The sequence below is a fragment of the Mchenga conophoros genome, linkage group LG7 (genome assembly GCF_057382185.1).
Source record: "Mchenga conophoros isolate Kocher_MC1m ecotype Shallow Benthic linkage group LG7, M_conophoros_male_GT1.1, whole genome shotgun sequence".
In the NCBI taxonomy this organism is placed as follows: domain Eukaryota; kingdom Metazoa; phylum Chordata; class Actinopteri; order Cichliformes; family Cichlidae; genus Mchenga; species Mchenga conophoros.
The window spans coordinates 65,140,710-65,159,076 of record NC_140532.1 but is presented as its reverse complement, the minus strand read 5'-3'; the positions used below and the strand labels follow the sequence as shown (position 1 = coordinate 65,159,076).

The 18,367-nt window shown below is 42.5% G+C and overlaps 2 protein-coding genes across 2 annotated transcripts; one reads left to right on the top strand and one right to left on the bottom strand.

The window, feature by feature from the left end:
- LOC146571570 (mixed lineage kinase domain-like protein) lies at nucleotides 1-12,889 on the bottom strand. The gene is made up of 11 exons (XM_085280807.1): nucleotides 12,795-12,889; nucleotides 11,586-12,024; nucleotides 9,672-9,770; nucleotides 8,398-8,575; nucleotides 7,980-8,080; nucleotides 6,773-6,908; nucleotides 6,511-6,595; nucleotides 6,277-6,428; nucleotides 3,758-3,807; nucleotides 3,102-3,242; nucleotides 1-3,000 (listed from the first exon to the last, which is right to left on the bottom strand). Exons 2-11 carry the CDS (start codon nucleotides 12,016-12,018, stop codon nucleotides 2,951-2,953), a joined length of 1,425 nt encoding a protein of 474 aa, XP_085136933.1. The 5' UTR covers nucleotides 12,019-12,024; nucleotides 12,795-12,889; the 3' UTR covers nucleotides 1-2,950.
- A 2,100-nt stretch (nucleotides 12,890-14,989) lies between these two features.
- On the top strand, nucleotides 14,990-18,163 carry LOC146571569 (uncharacterized). The gene has a single exon (XM_085280804.1). The coding sequence runs from the start codon at nucleotides 15,540-15,542 to the stop codon at nucleotides 17,448-17,450; it is 1,911 nt and encodes a 636-aa protein (XP_085136930.1). The 5' UTR covers nucleotides 14,990-15,539; the 3' UTR covers nucleotides 17,451-18,163.
- The last annotated feature ends 204 nt before the right edge of the window (nucleotides 18,164-18,367 follow it).

The following is an 18,367-nucleotide window of genomic DNA, read 5'->3' as shown; positions in this document are numbered from 1 at the left end:
TTCTTTTTTCTTTCTTCACTTCTGACACCAATGTAACGTTCACAAGAACCAGACGGTTGGGGTCTCAGTTTGTCCGTTTATTCGGCACATAAGCCAGCGGGTTGTTAACTCAAGGGGAGCGCTCTCGAACTACCCCTCTCTTCAGCCTGGCACACACACAGAACTACCAGGTCCCCCCACCCCTTCCTGTACACCACCCTCACTACTTCCTGCAGCCCAACCAAACATGAATCTTAAAGGAACAACAACAGTGTGCAGAGAAAACCAACATGTCACTGTCCAGTAACACTTAACCATCGTTACATTATGTTACGTACAATAGTCTTTCGTTCTACACGGTGCATTTCAAGGTCCTGTACCCATCCGTCGGTAAACTGTACCTGGGCTTGTTGCAGTGACCTGAAGTTACTAAAGTTCATGAGTGTATGCACTCACTCCAAGAAGCGTATAATTATAAATCTGAGCGTGGTGAAAGTTGGGCAGCACGCTGACGTCTTTTGTCCACTCTTTCACTCCTTTGATTTTTTCCTCGTATCTTTTCTTTGTCTTTTCGTCGAGTCTGTCTTTGTACGGACCGGCATTGTTCTCCTTTTGTTTTGTACATTCCTTTTTTGTGTGGCAAAGAAAAAAAAAAGAAGGTATTGGAACCGGAGAATGAATGTTTTGCGGTGCTGCAAATGTTTGCATTTGATGCGGTACTTGGATTGTTTTGCCACGAGTTCCCGGCATGCAATGCGCGAAAATCACGTGATTGCTAAAGAAGGGGGAGGGTGCAGCCAGCCTCCTCGGCTGTAATTGGTCCAGCCCAGAGTCGATCATGACCAATTGGCCAAATGCCCGGTATGCCCGATGGCCAGTCCAGCTATGCTGTCAACTGAAGGCTGTGTGCAGGCAGGAGTGGTGGTAAGGAGGACCCAGTGCACAGACACTCAGAGGCAGAAAGTAAACTCAAACTCAGATTTATTGCTACATGGCAAACAGAGAACTAGCAAAACTGAGAATACAAATACTAAACTGAAAATAACAATAACCTAGTGATGGGTCTAGCAACACTGACACACCGACGCTTGTATCAAGCTCACAGAGCAAACCTGTATCGGTGCGCGCGTCACTTTAAGAAAAAGTCACGTGATCGATACAGCTGCTGTATCGCTCATTGCCAACTCGCCAAAATGTGTTTAAAAGGTACCGCATCCGCATCTGCCAACGGAATGAGTCGCCAACAAAAAACCCCACAAAATTACTCTCGCAAGGGTAAAAAACAACAACAACATATCTCTCCATAAAAAAACGGAGCCCGAAAGAAAAAGAAATGTTTCTGCTGTGTGGGGTCATTTTGATCTTTTAACTGCAAATAAGGTAACTGTTTGTCTGTCTTTGTTTCAGTGTAATCTATCAGAACAGGAAAAACAGCAATGTGACCTGCAGTGTAAAATATTTACTTCATTTTATGCAGGTTAAATGTCGCATCTGTTCTGTGGAGCTTCTTACACAAACAAAAGCACCTCCTCAATGTTTAGGCATTACAGAGCCAAACATGAAAATGAGGAGACAAACACACCGAGAATGAACACAGGTTGTCCTATATAGACATTGAGCAGCATTATCATCATATATATATATTTTTTAAATATGTGTTTTATTATTTTGAAATCAAGCATCTAGGAAGACTGTTTTTGACCAGGCAGTCCTGAATTTTATTATAAAGGACAGCCAATCCCTTAGTATTGTGGAGAATGTTGGAGAGGAACATTCCAAGATCAGAGGATCCTTTAACGTACTGGGGGACTAGGAGGACATCTTATCTGAACCTTTTCCACCTGGCTTTACAGTTTTTGTGTACCCCAGCTTTATCTGTGCCCTGTGAGCGTGTTTTTCCAAAGCTAGGGAGATGGTGTCCAAAAAACGCAATAGACTGAATGCAAAAACATTGGATAAACTTATTTTTCTGAATAGTCAATTTTCTGAAGAGTCAATTACATTTAAATGGGTAAGATTACATTCATAATACTTTCGTTTTAATTTTCGCTTAATGTGATTCACAATATATTTAAAGATGTCTACAATATTTGCAATGTAAAAGATATAAAATGATTCCATGGACAGTGTATACAAATATGACTAGGTCATTGAATCAGTGTCTGTTGTGAGTCTCAAGTAAGTTGCCTGCAATGATATTTAAGGTCCAGCAGGTGTCAGTATGGAGCAAAATAGCAACACTGTGTCGACACAGTATCGATACGGTTTGGGGAATGTGCTGAAACACTTCACAAGGCCTCATCTACCCATCACTACGCTAGCTCGAGCGAGCGAGCGAGCGAGCGAGCGAGCGAGCGAGCGAGCGGACGGACGGACGGACGGACGGAACACACAGCATGAAACGAGGGTAGATCGCAACCCGGACAAAGAGAAACACAGGGCTTAAATACACAGAGGGAGCAATCAGGGAATGGGAAACAGAAAGGAAACACAGCTGGGGCAAATCAGGCCTAACGAGACAAAGGAAGCAAAACCAGACACATTAACATGAGACACAGACTTTCAAAGTAAAACAGGAAACACAGACTGAACTTACAGACACAGACTCACAAGCAGGCACTGCAACAGAGGGAACAGAGACGTGGGATCAGGGCAGACACAGAGCCTGACTGGACACAGAATAGAGGGAATAAGGAAGCCAAAACTTGAGAACCACATAAACACACACCAAGAAGAACTGGGGAAAAAATAGAAATGCAAAACAAAAACCAAAATTTTCACAAAAATAAACTAAGATGAGAACACTAATAAAAAGGTACAAAACTGAAATCACTGTGTCAACGACCCAGGTACCCTAAAGGTAGAATATAAATACAATTTAGTGGCCCACAAGTTAAAGTCCAGTTTTATTCAAAGCTGCATTTCCTCCCCTGAGGATGAGCCTGGCCAGCAGAAAGGCAGATGAAGAGTTTCATTGGTTCTCTAACTGTGCCACCACACTGCGCAGTCTATCCACCAGTACTACAGAAGACAAAATATTGTTAGAAATTTAGTAAACTGAACCCCAACAGTCACAGAAAGATAACTGAACATACTGATGGAGTCATTATTATTATTATCACCTCCAGCTGAAGGCCTCTGGAAGCTATCGAAGTCTCGGCACTCGTTTATTAGCTGGCCCAGTTCTGGAGGACAGTCATCGGGAAGCGGCTCTTTGCACTTCTCTTCTAACACCTTCCTATAAATTTCTTCATCTGAAAAACCTGGAAAACATGTACAGACAACTTGGTACGGATGCCTGACTGCACAAGTTCTCAGTGATTCAGGTTCATGGTAGTGTTAGGCACTCAAAATGAAGTCGATGGGATTTCATTTTGGTTTGCGAAGACATTTCACTTCTGTATGCATGTGAGTCATTAAACTTCACATGAACCAAGGTATGAATCAAGGCCTGGGCCACTGCTGTCACATGTGCCAAGGTGTGACAGCTCTGTGAGACATTACCATGCCGTGCCATTATTTATTCAATTCGATTCAATTAAATTTTATTTATATAGCTCCAAATTACCACAGCAATCACCTTCACCTTGTATATTTTTAAGTAAAGCCCTTACAGTAATACAGAGACATTAAGATAGTAGCTCAATCAGCTTTTAGAGCAGAATAAGCATCTTGGAATACAGTTCAAATGTCTTCCCAAAAGAAAATGAAGTCCACCTGCCTTATTTGAAGTGTTTAATACCAGGATAATACAAGTTGATTTTCAGCAGATACAAACCTTCAAAGGGTTTCTTACGGGTTGCGACTTCCCACAGGACGATTCCAAAGCTGAAAGACAACAATGAAAATAGGAACGTTTTAGAAGGAACGTTTTCTAAAGCATTTGGGCATGATCAGTTCATGCCCTAAAACTCACCCAGGTTATGCACCAGGATGATGTTGTGGAAACACACCAGCAGGTCCACCTTGTAAATCAGGGATATTATAGTTTTTCTATTTGGTTTCTATTTAGTTCAGTTTAATTTCATTTAGTTTCCAGAGTGAGTTTGCTTGTTTCAGTTTAGTTTCAAATTTTTATGTTTAGTTTCAGTTTAGTTTCTATCATCCATCCATCCCCTTTCGCTTATCTGAGGCTGGGTTGCAGGGGCAGCAGCCTAAGCAGAGAAGCCCAGACCTCCTTCTCCCCAACCGCTTCCACCAGCTCTTCCAGGGGAACACCAAGCTGTTCCCAGGCCAGCCGAGAGATATAAGCTCTCCAGCTTTTCCTGGGTCTGCCATGGGGCCTCCTCCCCATGAGACATGCCCGGAACACCTCACCGACAAGCAGTGATGGGAATAACGGCGTTACAAGTAACGGCGTTACTTTTTTCAATAACGAGTAATCTAACTAATTACTATTCCTATCGTTACAACGCCGTTACAGTTACTAACAAGAAAATGCGGTCTGTTACTATTTTTCAACAAACAGACGGTTGAAGCTGTGTTCAGCTCACCACATCTTATATCAGTTGCACGGAAGTAGCTGTAAGTAATCTGGGCGCTACAGCTTTAAGCAGCTGCGCGCTCCCGCGGACGGTAATCACGATCACTGTCTAGCACAACAGCTGGACATAAGGGGGCAAAACATTCGCATGAATGCTGCTGTTTGACTGAGGAAGAATAAAGTAGTCGTGGTGAGCCAATCACATGACCACTTAAAGACAAAGCAACAAGGTGATTTATACCAGTTTATAAATTGATCGGCCACGTAAAACCAGAGTCATGATAAACAAGATATACGCGGCGCTTTTTCCTCAATAGTTTCGTCACGTTTACTGTCTAAAGACAGCGCGGCGAGCACTCTCTGCTTATGAGCAAAAATTAAAAAACAAAAAAACGGGAAGTTTTAGGAGTGACGGAGAGAGAGAGAGCAGAAAAAGAGAGAGAGCGAGTTTTGAGATGTGAGAAATCTGTGACGTTTAGCGTGTTTGGGGTGTGTAGTTAATGTGTTGTCTTGTGTAGTTAGTGTGTAGTGTTGTGGATAGTTTTGTGTTGTGTGTCAGAACAATGAGGCGACTGCTGTCTCCAGGTAGAAACAGGAGTGATACACCTGCTGCTGTCAGACCTGCAGGTATCAGGCTGTGATGTTCTCCTTTATAGTGGACACAAATTTTTGGAGTGGCACAAATAATTTGTGGCATCTTATTGAAGAACAGCTGATTGTTCTGTAAATAGTTTGAAATGGTTATTAAAAAAATCAAGGTAAAAGGTAAATGGATACAAATAACTTTGTTTGCAAAACTTGTGCATAGGATTTTAAAATTGACATTTATATTTGCATTTAAAGTTATGAAATATGATCATTAAACATGTTTGTGGTTGTTACAGTAAAAATATAACTTTTTCTACTCTGAGTTTATGTTTTTTGTCTGATTTTAGATCAATTGTGTTAATACAGTATGTCAAAATGAAAACATAACTGTAAATTCAGACACGTGAGGTTGTGCTGAAAAGGATGATACCAAACAAAGTAAAATGTGGAGGGAAAAGTAGTTAAAAATGGCCAATTATACCCTGGACCCCAGAGGGTTAAACGTTTTTTAAAGTAACGCAATAGTTACTTTTCAAGTAATTAATTACTTTTAGAATATTGCAACTCAGTTACTTTTTTTGAAGAAGTAACTTGTAACTATAATTAATTACTTTTTATGAGTAACTTGCCCAACACTGCCGACGAGCCACACGGGAGGCATCTGTGTCAGATGCCTGAACCACCTCAACTGGCTCTATTTAATGTGGAGGAGCAGCAGCTCCACTCTGAGCCCCTCCCAGATGGCTGAACTTCTCACCCAATCTCTCAGGGAGAGGCCAGACACCCTTCAGAGGAAGCCCATTTCTGCTGCTTGTATCCAGTTACTACAGTTCTTTCGGTCACTACCCACAGCTTGTGACCATAGGTGAGGGAAGGGACGTTGATCAACCGGTAAATTGAGAGCTTCGCTTTTATACTCAGCTCTTTCTTCACCACGACAGACCGGTACAGTGTCTGCCTCACTGCAGCCGTAACACCAAACCGTCTGTCGATCTCCCGCTCCCTTCTTCCGTCATTCGTAACCAAGACCGTGACATACTTAAACACCATTTTGGATTTGCTCAACTTATCTTTGTCTAATATAAAATTTTAAACATGCCATTGTGACAAATATTCCAAAAATAATAAATCAGTAAGTGTGCTAAAACTTTTTCACATCATTTCAGCTGAACAAAAACTCATTTAATGCTGGTGTGAGTGGAAGCATATCCCAGGCTGGTGCTCACCTGTACATCTCACACTCTTTGCTGTAAGGATGGTTGATGTTGTTGAGCCTCTCGGGAGAGTAGTAGCACAGGGACCTGATTGCGTCGTCATTGGTAGATTTCTTCACCTTTTTCAGAGACGTCTCTGTTTTTGCCAGCTCAAAACCTCCGAGCTAAAAAGAACAACAACATCATCAGTGCTGCTGCTGTTCAATTTGGACTGCAAGGAATCCCAGCATGCACTGCCCTCAGTACCTTGACGGTGTAGCCTTCAGCCACCAAGAACTTGCTGCTGTTGATGCACCCGTGCACCTTAGATTTTTCTTCTGTATTGTGTAGTCTAAAATATGACAGTTAAAAACATTAGTGCATAAACTACACATTCTCATCTCAGGCTCAGCGACTCACCTGCTGTTTGGTTTGGACTTTTTTAAATGTGCTTTCTAAGATTAAAAAAAAAGCAATTATAATAATTATTTATAATATAATAATTTGTCAATAAAGCAGAAACACTGACCGATAGAGTCCTTGTGCTGCATCGAAACACATACGAGCTTTCCTGATCCAGGACAGCCTGCAGTCAGAGTCCAGAACCTGATGAAGACTTCCTTTCTCGCAGTACTCCATGATGATGAAGAACTGAGGGTTGGGTCCTACAGGTAGTCACAAGGACAAGTTATTACAAGTTCATAGCAAACTTTTCCCCATCTTTTGTTGTAATCTCTAATTTTCACTTCCTTCATAATTTTGAAAAATTGCTTCATTTTACTTCCTGTTTTACTTCCTGTTTTATTTTTACAGAAAGTCTTTATAGGACTGCACAGAGTTCTGTGAAAACTTGTTTTTTAAGGGGACTGTAGCTTCTCATGTGACTTTCTTTGTTTTTACTTCTCATTTTTTGTTCTCCCCCAAAAGGGAGGGGGTATGTAATCAGTCCCATTGGCTTATTTCCTTATTTGTTTGCCTGTCTGTCTATTTGTTTAGATGAAAATCAGGTCAAGGCCACACCAAATGCAAAAATCAGTAAAAACTTTACCTTACCCAGATATCACAACAATATACAGGGACATGAAAACTGACATCAGCATGCTATAATAAAAACATTATAACATAAGATAACTTTAGTATAGCCACTGACCGTCCAATGTCTTAACATGCTACAAGGAACTGTGGCATATTAGGAAATTGGACGGTCCAATTGTTCCTTGTCTCTTGTTGTTGTTTTTTTAAACAGACACAGGACCACAAGAACGATTCAGTCTTTATCATATGCTCTGCCAAACAAGCACAATGTCTTGATTGAGTTTACGAATGCCTTGTTATCCCTGTTCCTGTATATAGTCTGCGTCTTCTCCCTGAGTCCTTGTCAGATAGTTGTCTCTTCACCTTAGGTTCCTGCAAACAGCGACCGACTGTGTAAATAAAGTTAATGCTAAAAAGCACGCAAACATCATCGGGTCTGCTGTGGTTTTGTTACAAAGTGCTTGTGCAAGCTCCATGGCACTGTTCCCTGCAGGAGACTCATCAGCTCTGACAGATAGCAATGACATGGGTACCTACTGGCACCAAATGACCTAGAGGATGCCACCAGAATCCTTCAATAAGAACATTTGTATGAGACCATATATTCCCAAACATCAGCTGGGACAAAGTAAAGACTTAGACTCTAAGTTTTACCACCTCTGTCTGTCTGCAACGTTACTGACAGGCTACATTCAACTCACCATTCTCACCCAGGATACTGATACCAAACATTCGCAGGATGTTGGGCGACTCAAATCTCTTCATGGTGTCGACTTCTTTGTTGAAAATGGACTGCACCTTTCTGCAAATGGTAAAAAAAACCCCTTTATGGTGTCAATGAATACATACCGATGTAAATACACATAAACAGTATTCTAATGTTTGAGCTCAAATTTAAGTTTAGTTTAAACTCCTTCATATCAAATTATTCTTTAATCCTTGTTTCTAGGAGACAGATTTCTCTTCTAGCCAATGTTTTAATGTATTTCTGAATAAACAAAGTCTGCAAATGAATTTAAGTTCATTGGTGGCTTCTGACTATATAGAACTGCTTATTTTATGTAAAAAAAAAAAAAAATCATTTTTTTTCTCAGTATGCAGCTGAACTGTGGCACAGACCCTAGGTTGGTGTTCACAGGGTCGATATATCTCTTGATGGCAACTGTGAATCCACGATATTCTCCTTTGTAGACCTCTGAGGTTGCTGTTTCCATGAAGGGCTTTTTGGGATGTTTGTACTTTAGCTCCTGTGGTTTAATCATTCGGATGTCCACACTAGTGATGCTGGGCTTATTCACTGTAAAAAGAAGAAAAAAAACTTGTCAGTAAATTATATAAATAATACATTTTTTTTTTATTTATGTAGCACCTTTCTAGACAGATTCACAAAGTGCTACACATAACAAATAATAAAAAGGTAAAACAGACAATATAAAACAGGCAAAAAAACCAAAACATAAACCATTCACAGTTCAGCAGTTTGTTTATTTTGTTTGTTTTGTTTGCCCAAATTCATGGTGGTATGAGCCTTTTGGGAGTTTCCTCCAGTGATTAAAAATCCAGATTCCCAGTCGTTGTTTTTGTTTCTCTGCATCACAGACATTAAACTGCTGCAGTTTAGTCAGACACTGATAGAGCCCAATGGCCAAAGTTAGTTATGGAAAAATTGTCCTGAATACAGGACAAGTTGTTAATTTGTGACATGGATGTGAAGTTTTTAATCACTCTTTTTAAAAGAGCTTAAATGGCTTTTTCATCTGAATATTTAATTTACTTATGAAGTAAATTAAATACTTCATAAGTATTCGTATTACTAGGAGTAAGGTGAACGGCAACTGCAAGATATTATATCGCAGATCTACATTCGGTCAGTCAGCTTTTTCTATAAAGGCTCGCCATCTGTGGAGCACACTTCCAACCGATATCAAATTGATTACAGACATTAGATCTTTTACATTGAAGGTTAACGTGTGGTTAAAGGGAAATCAAAGATGTAGTCATTTTAACTAATGATTTTAATTTCATTTAAAATTATTGTCGAGTAGCTGTAATTGTATTTATGATGTAATTTGGTTTTATGAAAATGTATGTTTTATTGTAAAATGTATCTATTTAGATTGTAAGCCCAACAAGGGACAATTGTTGAAAATTAGCAGTAGCTATAAACCTGTGCGGCACATCAGTTTCATGGCTTGCACTTGAACTATGTTAAACTGCGCTGTCCCTTTTAAATAAATAAATTCACGTTACCCTATGAGGCTGACCCATCCCTATATACTCTAAGGGTCTGTAGATGTGAAATTCATCTGATTTTGACGGGGTCAGGTGGGCCTTTGTTTTTTCAGATTTAGTTGTTTCTATCCGTAATGAAACTCTATATGTGCTGCACTCACACATCTCCACGACTTTTTCCACGTTGACTTTAAGATGCTCAAACTGTTTCAGCATGGTGTTGGTTTTCTCTTGCTGATCCTTCATGTAGTCCAGGAGCACTGAAGAGCAAACAGAGAAAGCCATACTCTGATTCCCCATCCAAACTCTAGGATCTAATTTGACAACATTACTGATATCGTTACTCCTGCTTTACCTCAAATATTGTGAAAATGTTTTTTCTTGAAAGAAAAAAACAACTTCCTGTTCTCAACATTTTATCTGTGTCTTTGTTGAAAAATGTCTTTCAGGCTAGTGGTCCCTGAGTGCTCACTATAATCAGCACCTCACTGCTCTCTGGCCAAATCCCTCCTTATTTTAAGAATGCTGTCATCCACAGATAAAAAAAAAACCCCCAAAACAAACAAGCTTGGTCCTTCACTTCTTGGCAGATAAAGACCAATCTCAAAATTACAGTTTATTGCTAAGATTTTATAAAAAGGCTGTAGCTAAGCAGCTTACAGCCGTTTTGGACAAATGCAGTATAACTGACACATGCCAATTTGAATTATAACCATCTAAAAGGCTCAACTTTGTTCATATAAGTTCTTCTTTACACAGTAAGGTTAATTATAGATGACCTCTAATTTGTTGCCTCTGATTTCAGATAAAACTGAGGTTATTTTACTCGGCCCAGAAAGTCTTAGAAATATGGTATCTAAGCAGATTCTTGCTCTGGATGGCATTACCTTGGCCTCCAGTAACGCTGTGAGGAACCTTGGAGTCACTTTTGACCAGGACATGTCCTTCAATGCACATATTAAACAAACATGTAAGACTGCTTTCTTCCATTTGCACAACATCTCTAAAATGAGAAATATCCTGTCTCAGAGTGACGCTGAAAAACTAGTTCATGCATTTATTACTTCCAGGCTGGACTTTTTAGTCCTGACAGGGACTAGAAAGAGAGAGCAGATTTCCCCTTCATTGGCTCCCTGTTAAATCCAGAATTCAAAATCCTGCTCCTCACTTACAAGGTCTTAAATAATCAGGCCCCATCTTATCTTAATGACCTTGTAGTACCATATCACCCTATTAGAGCACTTCGCTCTCACTCTGCAGGCCTACTTGTTGTTCCTAGAGTATTTAAAAGTAGAATGGGAGGCAGAGCCTTCAGTTTTCAGGCCCCTCTTCTGTGGAACCAGCTTCCAGTTTGGATTCGGGAGACAGACACTATCTCTACTTTTAAGATCAGGCTTAAACCTTTCCTTTTTGCTAAAGCATATAGTCAGGGCTGGACCAGGTGACCCTGAATCCTCCCTTAGTTATTCTGCAATAGGTGTGGACTGCTGGGAGATTCCCATGATGCATTGAGTGTTTCTTCTTCAGTCACTTTTTTTCACTCACTAAATGTTTATACACCTCTCTGCATTTAATTATTAGTAATTATAAATCCCCAGCTCTCTTTATAAATCTTTGGTTCACTCTTGTTTATATCATGTAAGAAATATTGCAATGTTAAGTCCCATTATATCACTCTAGAATGGGGAAATGTTAGTAATGCACTTATTTCATCACGTTTGGATTATTGTAATTCACTGTTTACTTGTCTAAGCAAAAGCTCCCTGGATTGTCTGCAGGTTGTTCAGATCTCTGCTGAAAGGCTTCTGACCAAATCTGTTGCTGCTCCAGCTGCACTGGCTCCCAATTCACTCAAGAACTCATTTTAAGATTGTGGGTCTGACTTTCAGTCCTCTTCATAGACACACACTTGTTAGCTGTAAACAAAATTAGGAAACTTTCTGGTAAAGATCCTGCTCTCTTGGTCCACTTATCCCTGCATAACAATGGACAAGTATCACATTTGAGACCAAGTAGTTAATTGTTTCTGCTCAAATCTCTCTACAAAAGCAAATCCATAATCAGTTTCCCCTCACATGTCTTCAGTTCTGCGTCGTCCTCCCTCCCATCCAACTGATCTTCTTTCTCTCTGGTCGTCTGTTTAAATACCTCATACAGCATGTTCCCCTGCTCCACCTGCAAAGCTCCAGACAGCACCTGGAAGGCATCGTTGAGCCGTTCGTTCACACTGTTGAACTCGTCTCCATGGTTGCTGGAGTTTAGGATGCGCTCCACCAAATTGGCTGAGGCATATTTTCTGATAAGTTCCTGTGCTGATTGAAGAGTGACGGACAGTTCTCTCAGAGGTTTCTCTACCCCTGGAGGCGTCCGTTTGATGGACTTCACCAGCTTCTCCAAGGCTTTGACTCGGTTACAAACACGTCGGCAGCGCTTTTTATTGGCCTTCACATTCTCAACCAGGTCATAGATCTGTGAGGCGATGGACAGGATGGGATCTACAAAGTCCATGACAAGCTAAAGAGACAGAGAGGATGGACAGTTTATACAGAATAAACTGAAACTGAAAAAAAAATCTGAGTACAATATTATTTATTTTGAATGAGTTGAAGTAACAAGAAAAAATCAAACAAGTCTAACTTCGATCTAGAATCATAGCTCTTTTCCTTAAGCATTAGTATCGTTTTTGTAGAGAAACGTGATGCATCGATTTCCAGAGTCTGGAATGAATTAAAACTAAATTGAAATGAAGAAACCAACCATCATTTTAAAAATGGCTAATGAAAACTATTGAAGAGCTGAAATAATTTAGACTTTTTCAGACTTAACCACAGACGCGCCTGTAAATAGTCCCTCTGGATTTCTCTAACTTCTCTGTTTTGACCGCTCTTACACAATACCCAATGATTTTTGTTTACCTGAACCGTGATGTTTATTCTTAAACTGATCCAGTCTCAAACAGAAATCTGAAAGTAACAGGTGTCCAACACTTTGATGTACTCCCCCCTCATTCTTCCTCTGTGAAAGAGTTAAAACTGTGCTGCAGCAGACACTCAGAGAAGATTTCCCTCAAATTCTCACTGAGGGTTCAGTTTAAACAAAATCAAAGAACAAGAAAAAACGACCCTGGAGTACGCACACATCCTGACGTACACACAACAGAATCACTACACAGCAGGAAGTGCAGCTTTTCTGTAAATGTTTAAACTTGTTTCTTCACAGAGTCATCAAATGGGAAAAGACCTGCTGTGAGAGCAAGATAAGAAGAAAGCAGAAAGCTAGTTTACCTGTCTTCCTGTCTTTGTGCAGGTGTGTGCCGAGTTTAAATGCTATAAGAAAATGAAACCGCCTCTATCGCCTTGAACTGTGGCACTGCTCCTCGTTGCTTCCTGTTTCTGTCTGACAGATAAACACGCCTTTCCTGGTCCCCTGTGCTCCTCTGACAGGCCTGGATTACTCTGCTTTATCCTGGAAGCAGAAGTAGAAATCACTGTGGGGGATGGAGGCTTCCTGATTAATAACGATTTCAGTCTCTCAGCAAGTGTAGCAAAAGTGGTCAGCTGTGTTTTAGCCACACACTAAAACAATAAAAGGTCTGTGTCTGTACAAGTATTTCCTTTAAGCTAAATACCGAGGCTTCAGACTGCTCTAAGCACTCAATTTAATATTTAATTTCACATAAAATTAATATGGATTCTAACTGTCTCTTTGTCTCATACACACGCAGACAAACCAAGAAAAGGATTTCCATTGAAAGTTTGGCAGTTATTTAGAAAGTCCCTATTGTTTCTGGACACCATCTATGATAGCGAGCAGCTGATACATGTTATGTTTGGTCACACAGGAGGAGGAGACCCCAGAAATGTCATCAGAAGAGCTACTTTTTAATTTTCTGTACTTACATTACAGAACCTGTACTAAAATGAAAGGATCTGTTTAACACAAGTGTCTGCTAGAGTGAAAAATATCTGTACGTAAGTGCTGGATCGTTTTCATTTAATATCTCAGTGAATTTAAATACGGTCTAAGATATTAGGATACTTAAACACAGACGAATGGTGGTATATTTTAAATGTGTAACACTGACATTTATCATGTTGTGATCTATGGACTAGAAAAGCGCTATACAAATGCAGGCCATTTACCATTTACCATGTTCTGTTTCCGCACTGTGTCTTTATTTGATTATCAGTCTGTTTTACTTCACTTTAGCAACGTTTTTCTCCTTTAAACATAAACCCAAATCTTTGCCTCCTCACTAAATAAAGCATAATAAACTGTTTTTGTTTTACTGTATGAAACAAAGCACATCCTTAATAAACAAACTAGCCTGACTCAGATTTGGCCCATGTAGAGATTTCATCTTTTCCTTTTTCTTCTGAACAACACTGTCATGGCTACCGGACGGACTCGACAGAGTTCTTTGCAAACAAAAGAAGACAGTTTATTTACAACGGGGAACATCTCAGTGCTATAGATATGTACAGTTAGTTGGGTGGGGGTCCAGGGCTCCAGGGAGCGGGGGGAATCAACATACACGCTTTCTCTTCAGCACAATGACCGCCGCAGCTCCTCCGCACAAACGCCACAACACACCGGAAACTCAGGAAAGGACCGTAACCTGGTCAGGAAGGGGGGGGGGTTCAGGGTAATTAAATCAATGCTATTTAATCATTAAATAGCAACTGAGAGAATCAGCCAGATCCAGCAACAGGTGGTGACAATCACACAGGTGCGTGGGCCAAGAGCAAGAGCCTGTAACGAGCTCCGCCCAGGCAGACAGGAGCGAGGGAGAGAGAGAGAGAAAAACCTGTCGCCAGCTTGAGCCAGCCAGAGAGACACGGGGACCATGACAAGCATACTTTGGGGAATTTTCAAAGAGCACTGAAGTTTGTTGAAAATATCAGACTACATTGAATTACACTGACACACACACATGAACATAAATTCACTTTGTCACTATTTACTAATCTATTTGTATATTTAACCCCCGCTTAAAAGTGCTTTACTCCAAACATTGTGTTGCTCATGGATTTTTGTATAAGTAGATGGGTTCTTTGGCCAACTGAATGACCATGAACCTAAAAGTATTTCATGTATTTAATTGTAAACATTGTTTTGTCTTTGTTGCTGTTGTGTCATTTTTCCTTTCACATATTTTCCTATAAAAGCAACGCGGTGGTGATGTCAGGAGGATTGGTTATCCACAGGAACACCACACACTTGACCATCAGTTGATCAAAAGGAAGAAGACGTTCAATGAACGCAAAGGTGTGCCAAAGACTCACAGGATTTATCTGTACAGTGAACTTGAGATGACCACCAACACTGGCATACACATTCACAGTGTGTATCAGTGTTGTTGAAGTGTGAAGATGTGGTTCAAGGGTCAATATTTACCAATAATGTTAGGATGCCTGGGTCGTCGACCCAGGGTTTTTGAGTTAATGTTATTATTTATAAATTCTAATTTTTGGTTTCTTTGAGTTCCGTCTTATGGCTTATGTCTCTGTCTTCTTTAGTTGCTCTGTCTCCCCTATCACCTGCATCCCCTTGTCTAGTTCGCGTCTCTATGTATCCTTAGTTCCTATATCCCCGTGTTCAGTCAGTGTTTGTGTCTGCCCTGGTCCCACGTCTCTGTTCCCTCTGTAGTGCCTGCATGTGAGTCTATGTTATGTGTTTCCTGTTTTACTTTGAAGGTCTCTGTCTTAGTGTGTTCAGTTTACGCTTCCTTTTGTCTTGTCAGTTCTGATTTGCCCCAGCTGTATTTCCCTCCTGTTATTCATTCCCTGATTACTCCCTCTGTGTATTTAAGCCCTGTGTTTCTCTGTGTCCGTGTCGCGATCTACCGTTTTCCTAGCTGTGTGTTCTGTCATTCCTCCGGTGTAAGTTTATTTTGATTTTTCCAGTTATGTTATATTTGAGTTTAACATTAAAGTTGTTTTGAGTTCACATCTGTCTCCGGAGTCTGCACCTTGGGTCCTATTCCTGCCTGCACACAGCCACACCTAACAGAAGATCGCGACCATACTATGGACCCAGCAGACTCCGTGTGGTATCAGCGACCCGCAGTTTCTGCCTTCCTCAAGGAGATCGTGAGGGAGGAAGCTGAGCATGCCCAGGAGCTCCAGTCACCCTTCTATGGGTCACGTTTGGCTTTGGGAGGGCCCCGCAGCCTCCAAACTGCCGTGGCTACGGCCGAGCCAGCGTCTATGCCTCGGGCGATCAGGTTGAGCACGTGCTCAATCTCTCCAGTCGCTATACCTCCGCCTTCACCCCTGGATTACCAGTCCGACAAGAGAGTTAAGCGGCGGAGGAAGAGAGGTTATGTGACACCGGACATTAGACTCACTCCACTGCAGTCCTTCGCTCTGTTTTTGGGACTGCAGCGTTCTGAGCTTCATAAACTCTCTGATTCCTCATCGCAGCCCGGTCCGTTGGAGGATTTACAGCCCAGTTTGCCACCCCCCACTTCCCGGAGGAGGCGACGCTCACACCGTCACCACTCTTTTTCTGCGGAGCAACTCCCGGTGGTGAGTTGTGATTGCTGTCGTTCCTCGGAGCTGGAAAAAAACAATCATATGAACACTGCTAAGACTGAGACTATTAAGACTGTTAGACGTGGTGGTAGGAAGTTAAAAAACGTTTTAGAAGAGTCTGTGTTTGCTGAGCCTGCTCCTTCGCACCATTGTGTTCCTGCTCCCAGGGCAGCTCAGGCCCAGCATTCCCCTGAACCTGTTTCAGTGCTTCAGGTGAGGGAGGCTGAGGTCCGGCTGGTCCCTGCTCAGGTGTCTAGGCTGGCTGAGCCTCTGCCTGTCGCTGCACCCGTACCTTCTCCTCGGGTGGGAGTGGCTGGTGTCCGGCAGGTACTTGCACCTGTTTCTGACCTCGCTGGAGGCTCAGGTGAGCCCGTCCAGCAGTTTTCTGTAGGATCCGTAGGCTCAGACAACCTAGTCCAACCATCTGCTAATCCACCACCTCACCCGCCATTACTGCCTTCGTTACAACAGTCAATACAACTTAAACTTCTCTCCATAGCTCAGACATTAGCTCACCTATCAGCTCAGTCACCTGCTCAGTTTCTGCCTCAGTTGTTTGCTCAGCCTCCTGTCTCTGCTGGAGGGTCCGAGGAATTGCTTCAGCCGTCTCTTCCTGCTGGAGGATCCGAGGGGCCCGTTCAGCCTCCTGACTCCGCTGGAGGGTCCGAGGGGCCCGTTCAGCCGTCTGTCTCCGCTGGAGGGTCCGAGGGGCCCGTTCAGCCGTCTGTCTCCGCTGGAGGGTCCGAGGGGCCCGTTCAGCCGTCTGTCTCCGCTGGAGGGTCCGAGGGGGCCGTTCAGCCACCACCGGCTCCACCGCCTGGTCCGGGCTCCGAGTCTGCAGCTCCGCCTGGTCCGGCCTCTGCAGCTCCGCCTGGTCCGAAATCAGCCTCAGCCTCTGTTCCTGCTTCTGCGGCTCCGCCTGGTCCGAAATCAGCCTCAGCCTCTGTTCCTGCTTCGCCTCCGCCTGGACCAGCTTCGGCCTCAGCCTGTGCTACGCCTGGTCCAGCTTCGGCTTCTGCTTCGCCTGGTCCGGCCTCAGCCTCTGCAGCTCCGCCTGGTCCAGTCTCCGAGTGTTCAGCTTCGTCTGCTCCTGAGGTCTCCATGCTGTCTGTTCCTGCCCGGCCTGCCCGGCCTGCGCGTCCTGTCCGGCCTGCACGTTCTGTCCGGCCGATGACTGGACGTCGTTGCCGTCATGGACAGCCCCCTGGACTACGCCGCCGTCGGTGCCTCCCGCCCGGCCGGCCTCCTGATCTGCTCCGTCGCCACCGGTGCCTTCTGCCCGGCCGGCCTCCTGAACTGTTTTCTGGGCTCTTGGACCATCAGCCTCCGGGCCGCCCCCCTGACCTACCCGGGTTTGGACTGTTGTGCCGTCAGCCTCCGGGCCGGCCCCCTGAACTTTTTTGAGACTATTGCCTGGGCCTCTGCGCCTTTCATGAGCTCTTTTGTTTGTTTGCTTTTGGACTTTGACTGGGCCTTGGTGCTGTTGTTTTGGACTTTGTTTCTGTGTTTTGTTCTGTTGCTTTTGTAGAGAGTTGAAAATAGCTTTCTAGTAAAATCTAGTATCAGAATTAAACTGGGGAAAACAGCCCAGTTGTTGTTGTGTTTTGTTGTGATTGTATCTTTGTACCTGTCATTTAAGATGCTATCCTACATCCAGCCGCTAGAGGGCGCATTACGCGCAGTGGTATCGAGTAGCGTTTTGGGGCACAGAGGAAGAATAAACCTTCCTGTTGTGAAACTGGCATCAGCTCAACGTGTGTCCCTTTTTCTATTCTTTATCACAGGTTAGTAAATGCATTTAAATGAATGTATACTGCAGACCTTACAAACGGACGATGTTGTTTATGTGGGTAATGAGCGCAACTCGCTAAAGAAATGGATTCATTCTGAGTTGTGTCTGAATTGTGGGTTAAGGCTGCAGGCTAAATGATGCTAATGCTAGCGGACTTGGCTAATGTGGAATACGGAGTGTGTGTGGGGAAGCTAATCTGACCTGTGAGAGATTTCTGGACTGAACTCTTGATGTATTATGCACTCTGATAAATGGGCTTCATACTACGTTTTATTCTTCTGGTTGATCTTGTGGTTATAAGAACAAGTTTGTGGTTTAATACAAAGACATTTATAAAGTGTTATAAGGAAACTGTTTGATCAATGCTGACTGCACAGTAGTAGTGAACGCTGTTAAAGGAGCATTGCACTCTATATAGTTGTAGGTTGTATCAGAACAGTGAATATGTCTGTTTTATGTCAAAGACATTATTTCCTTGTAAAGAGTAAAATAGCTATATTTAAAAAAACAGAAGTTACATTGTCAGTAC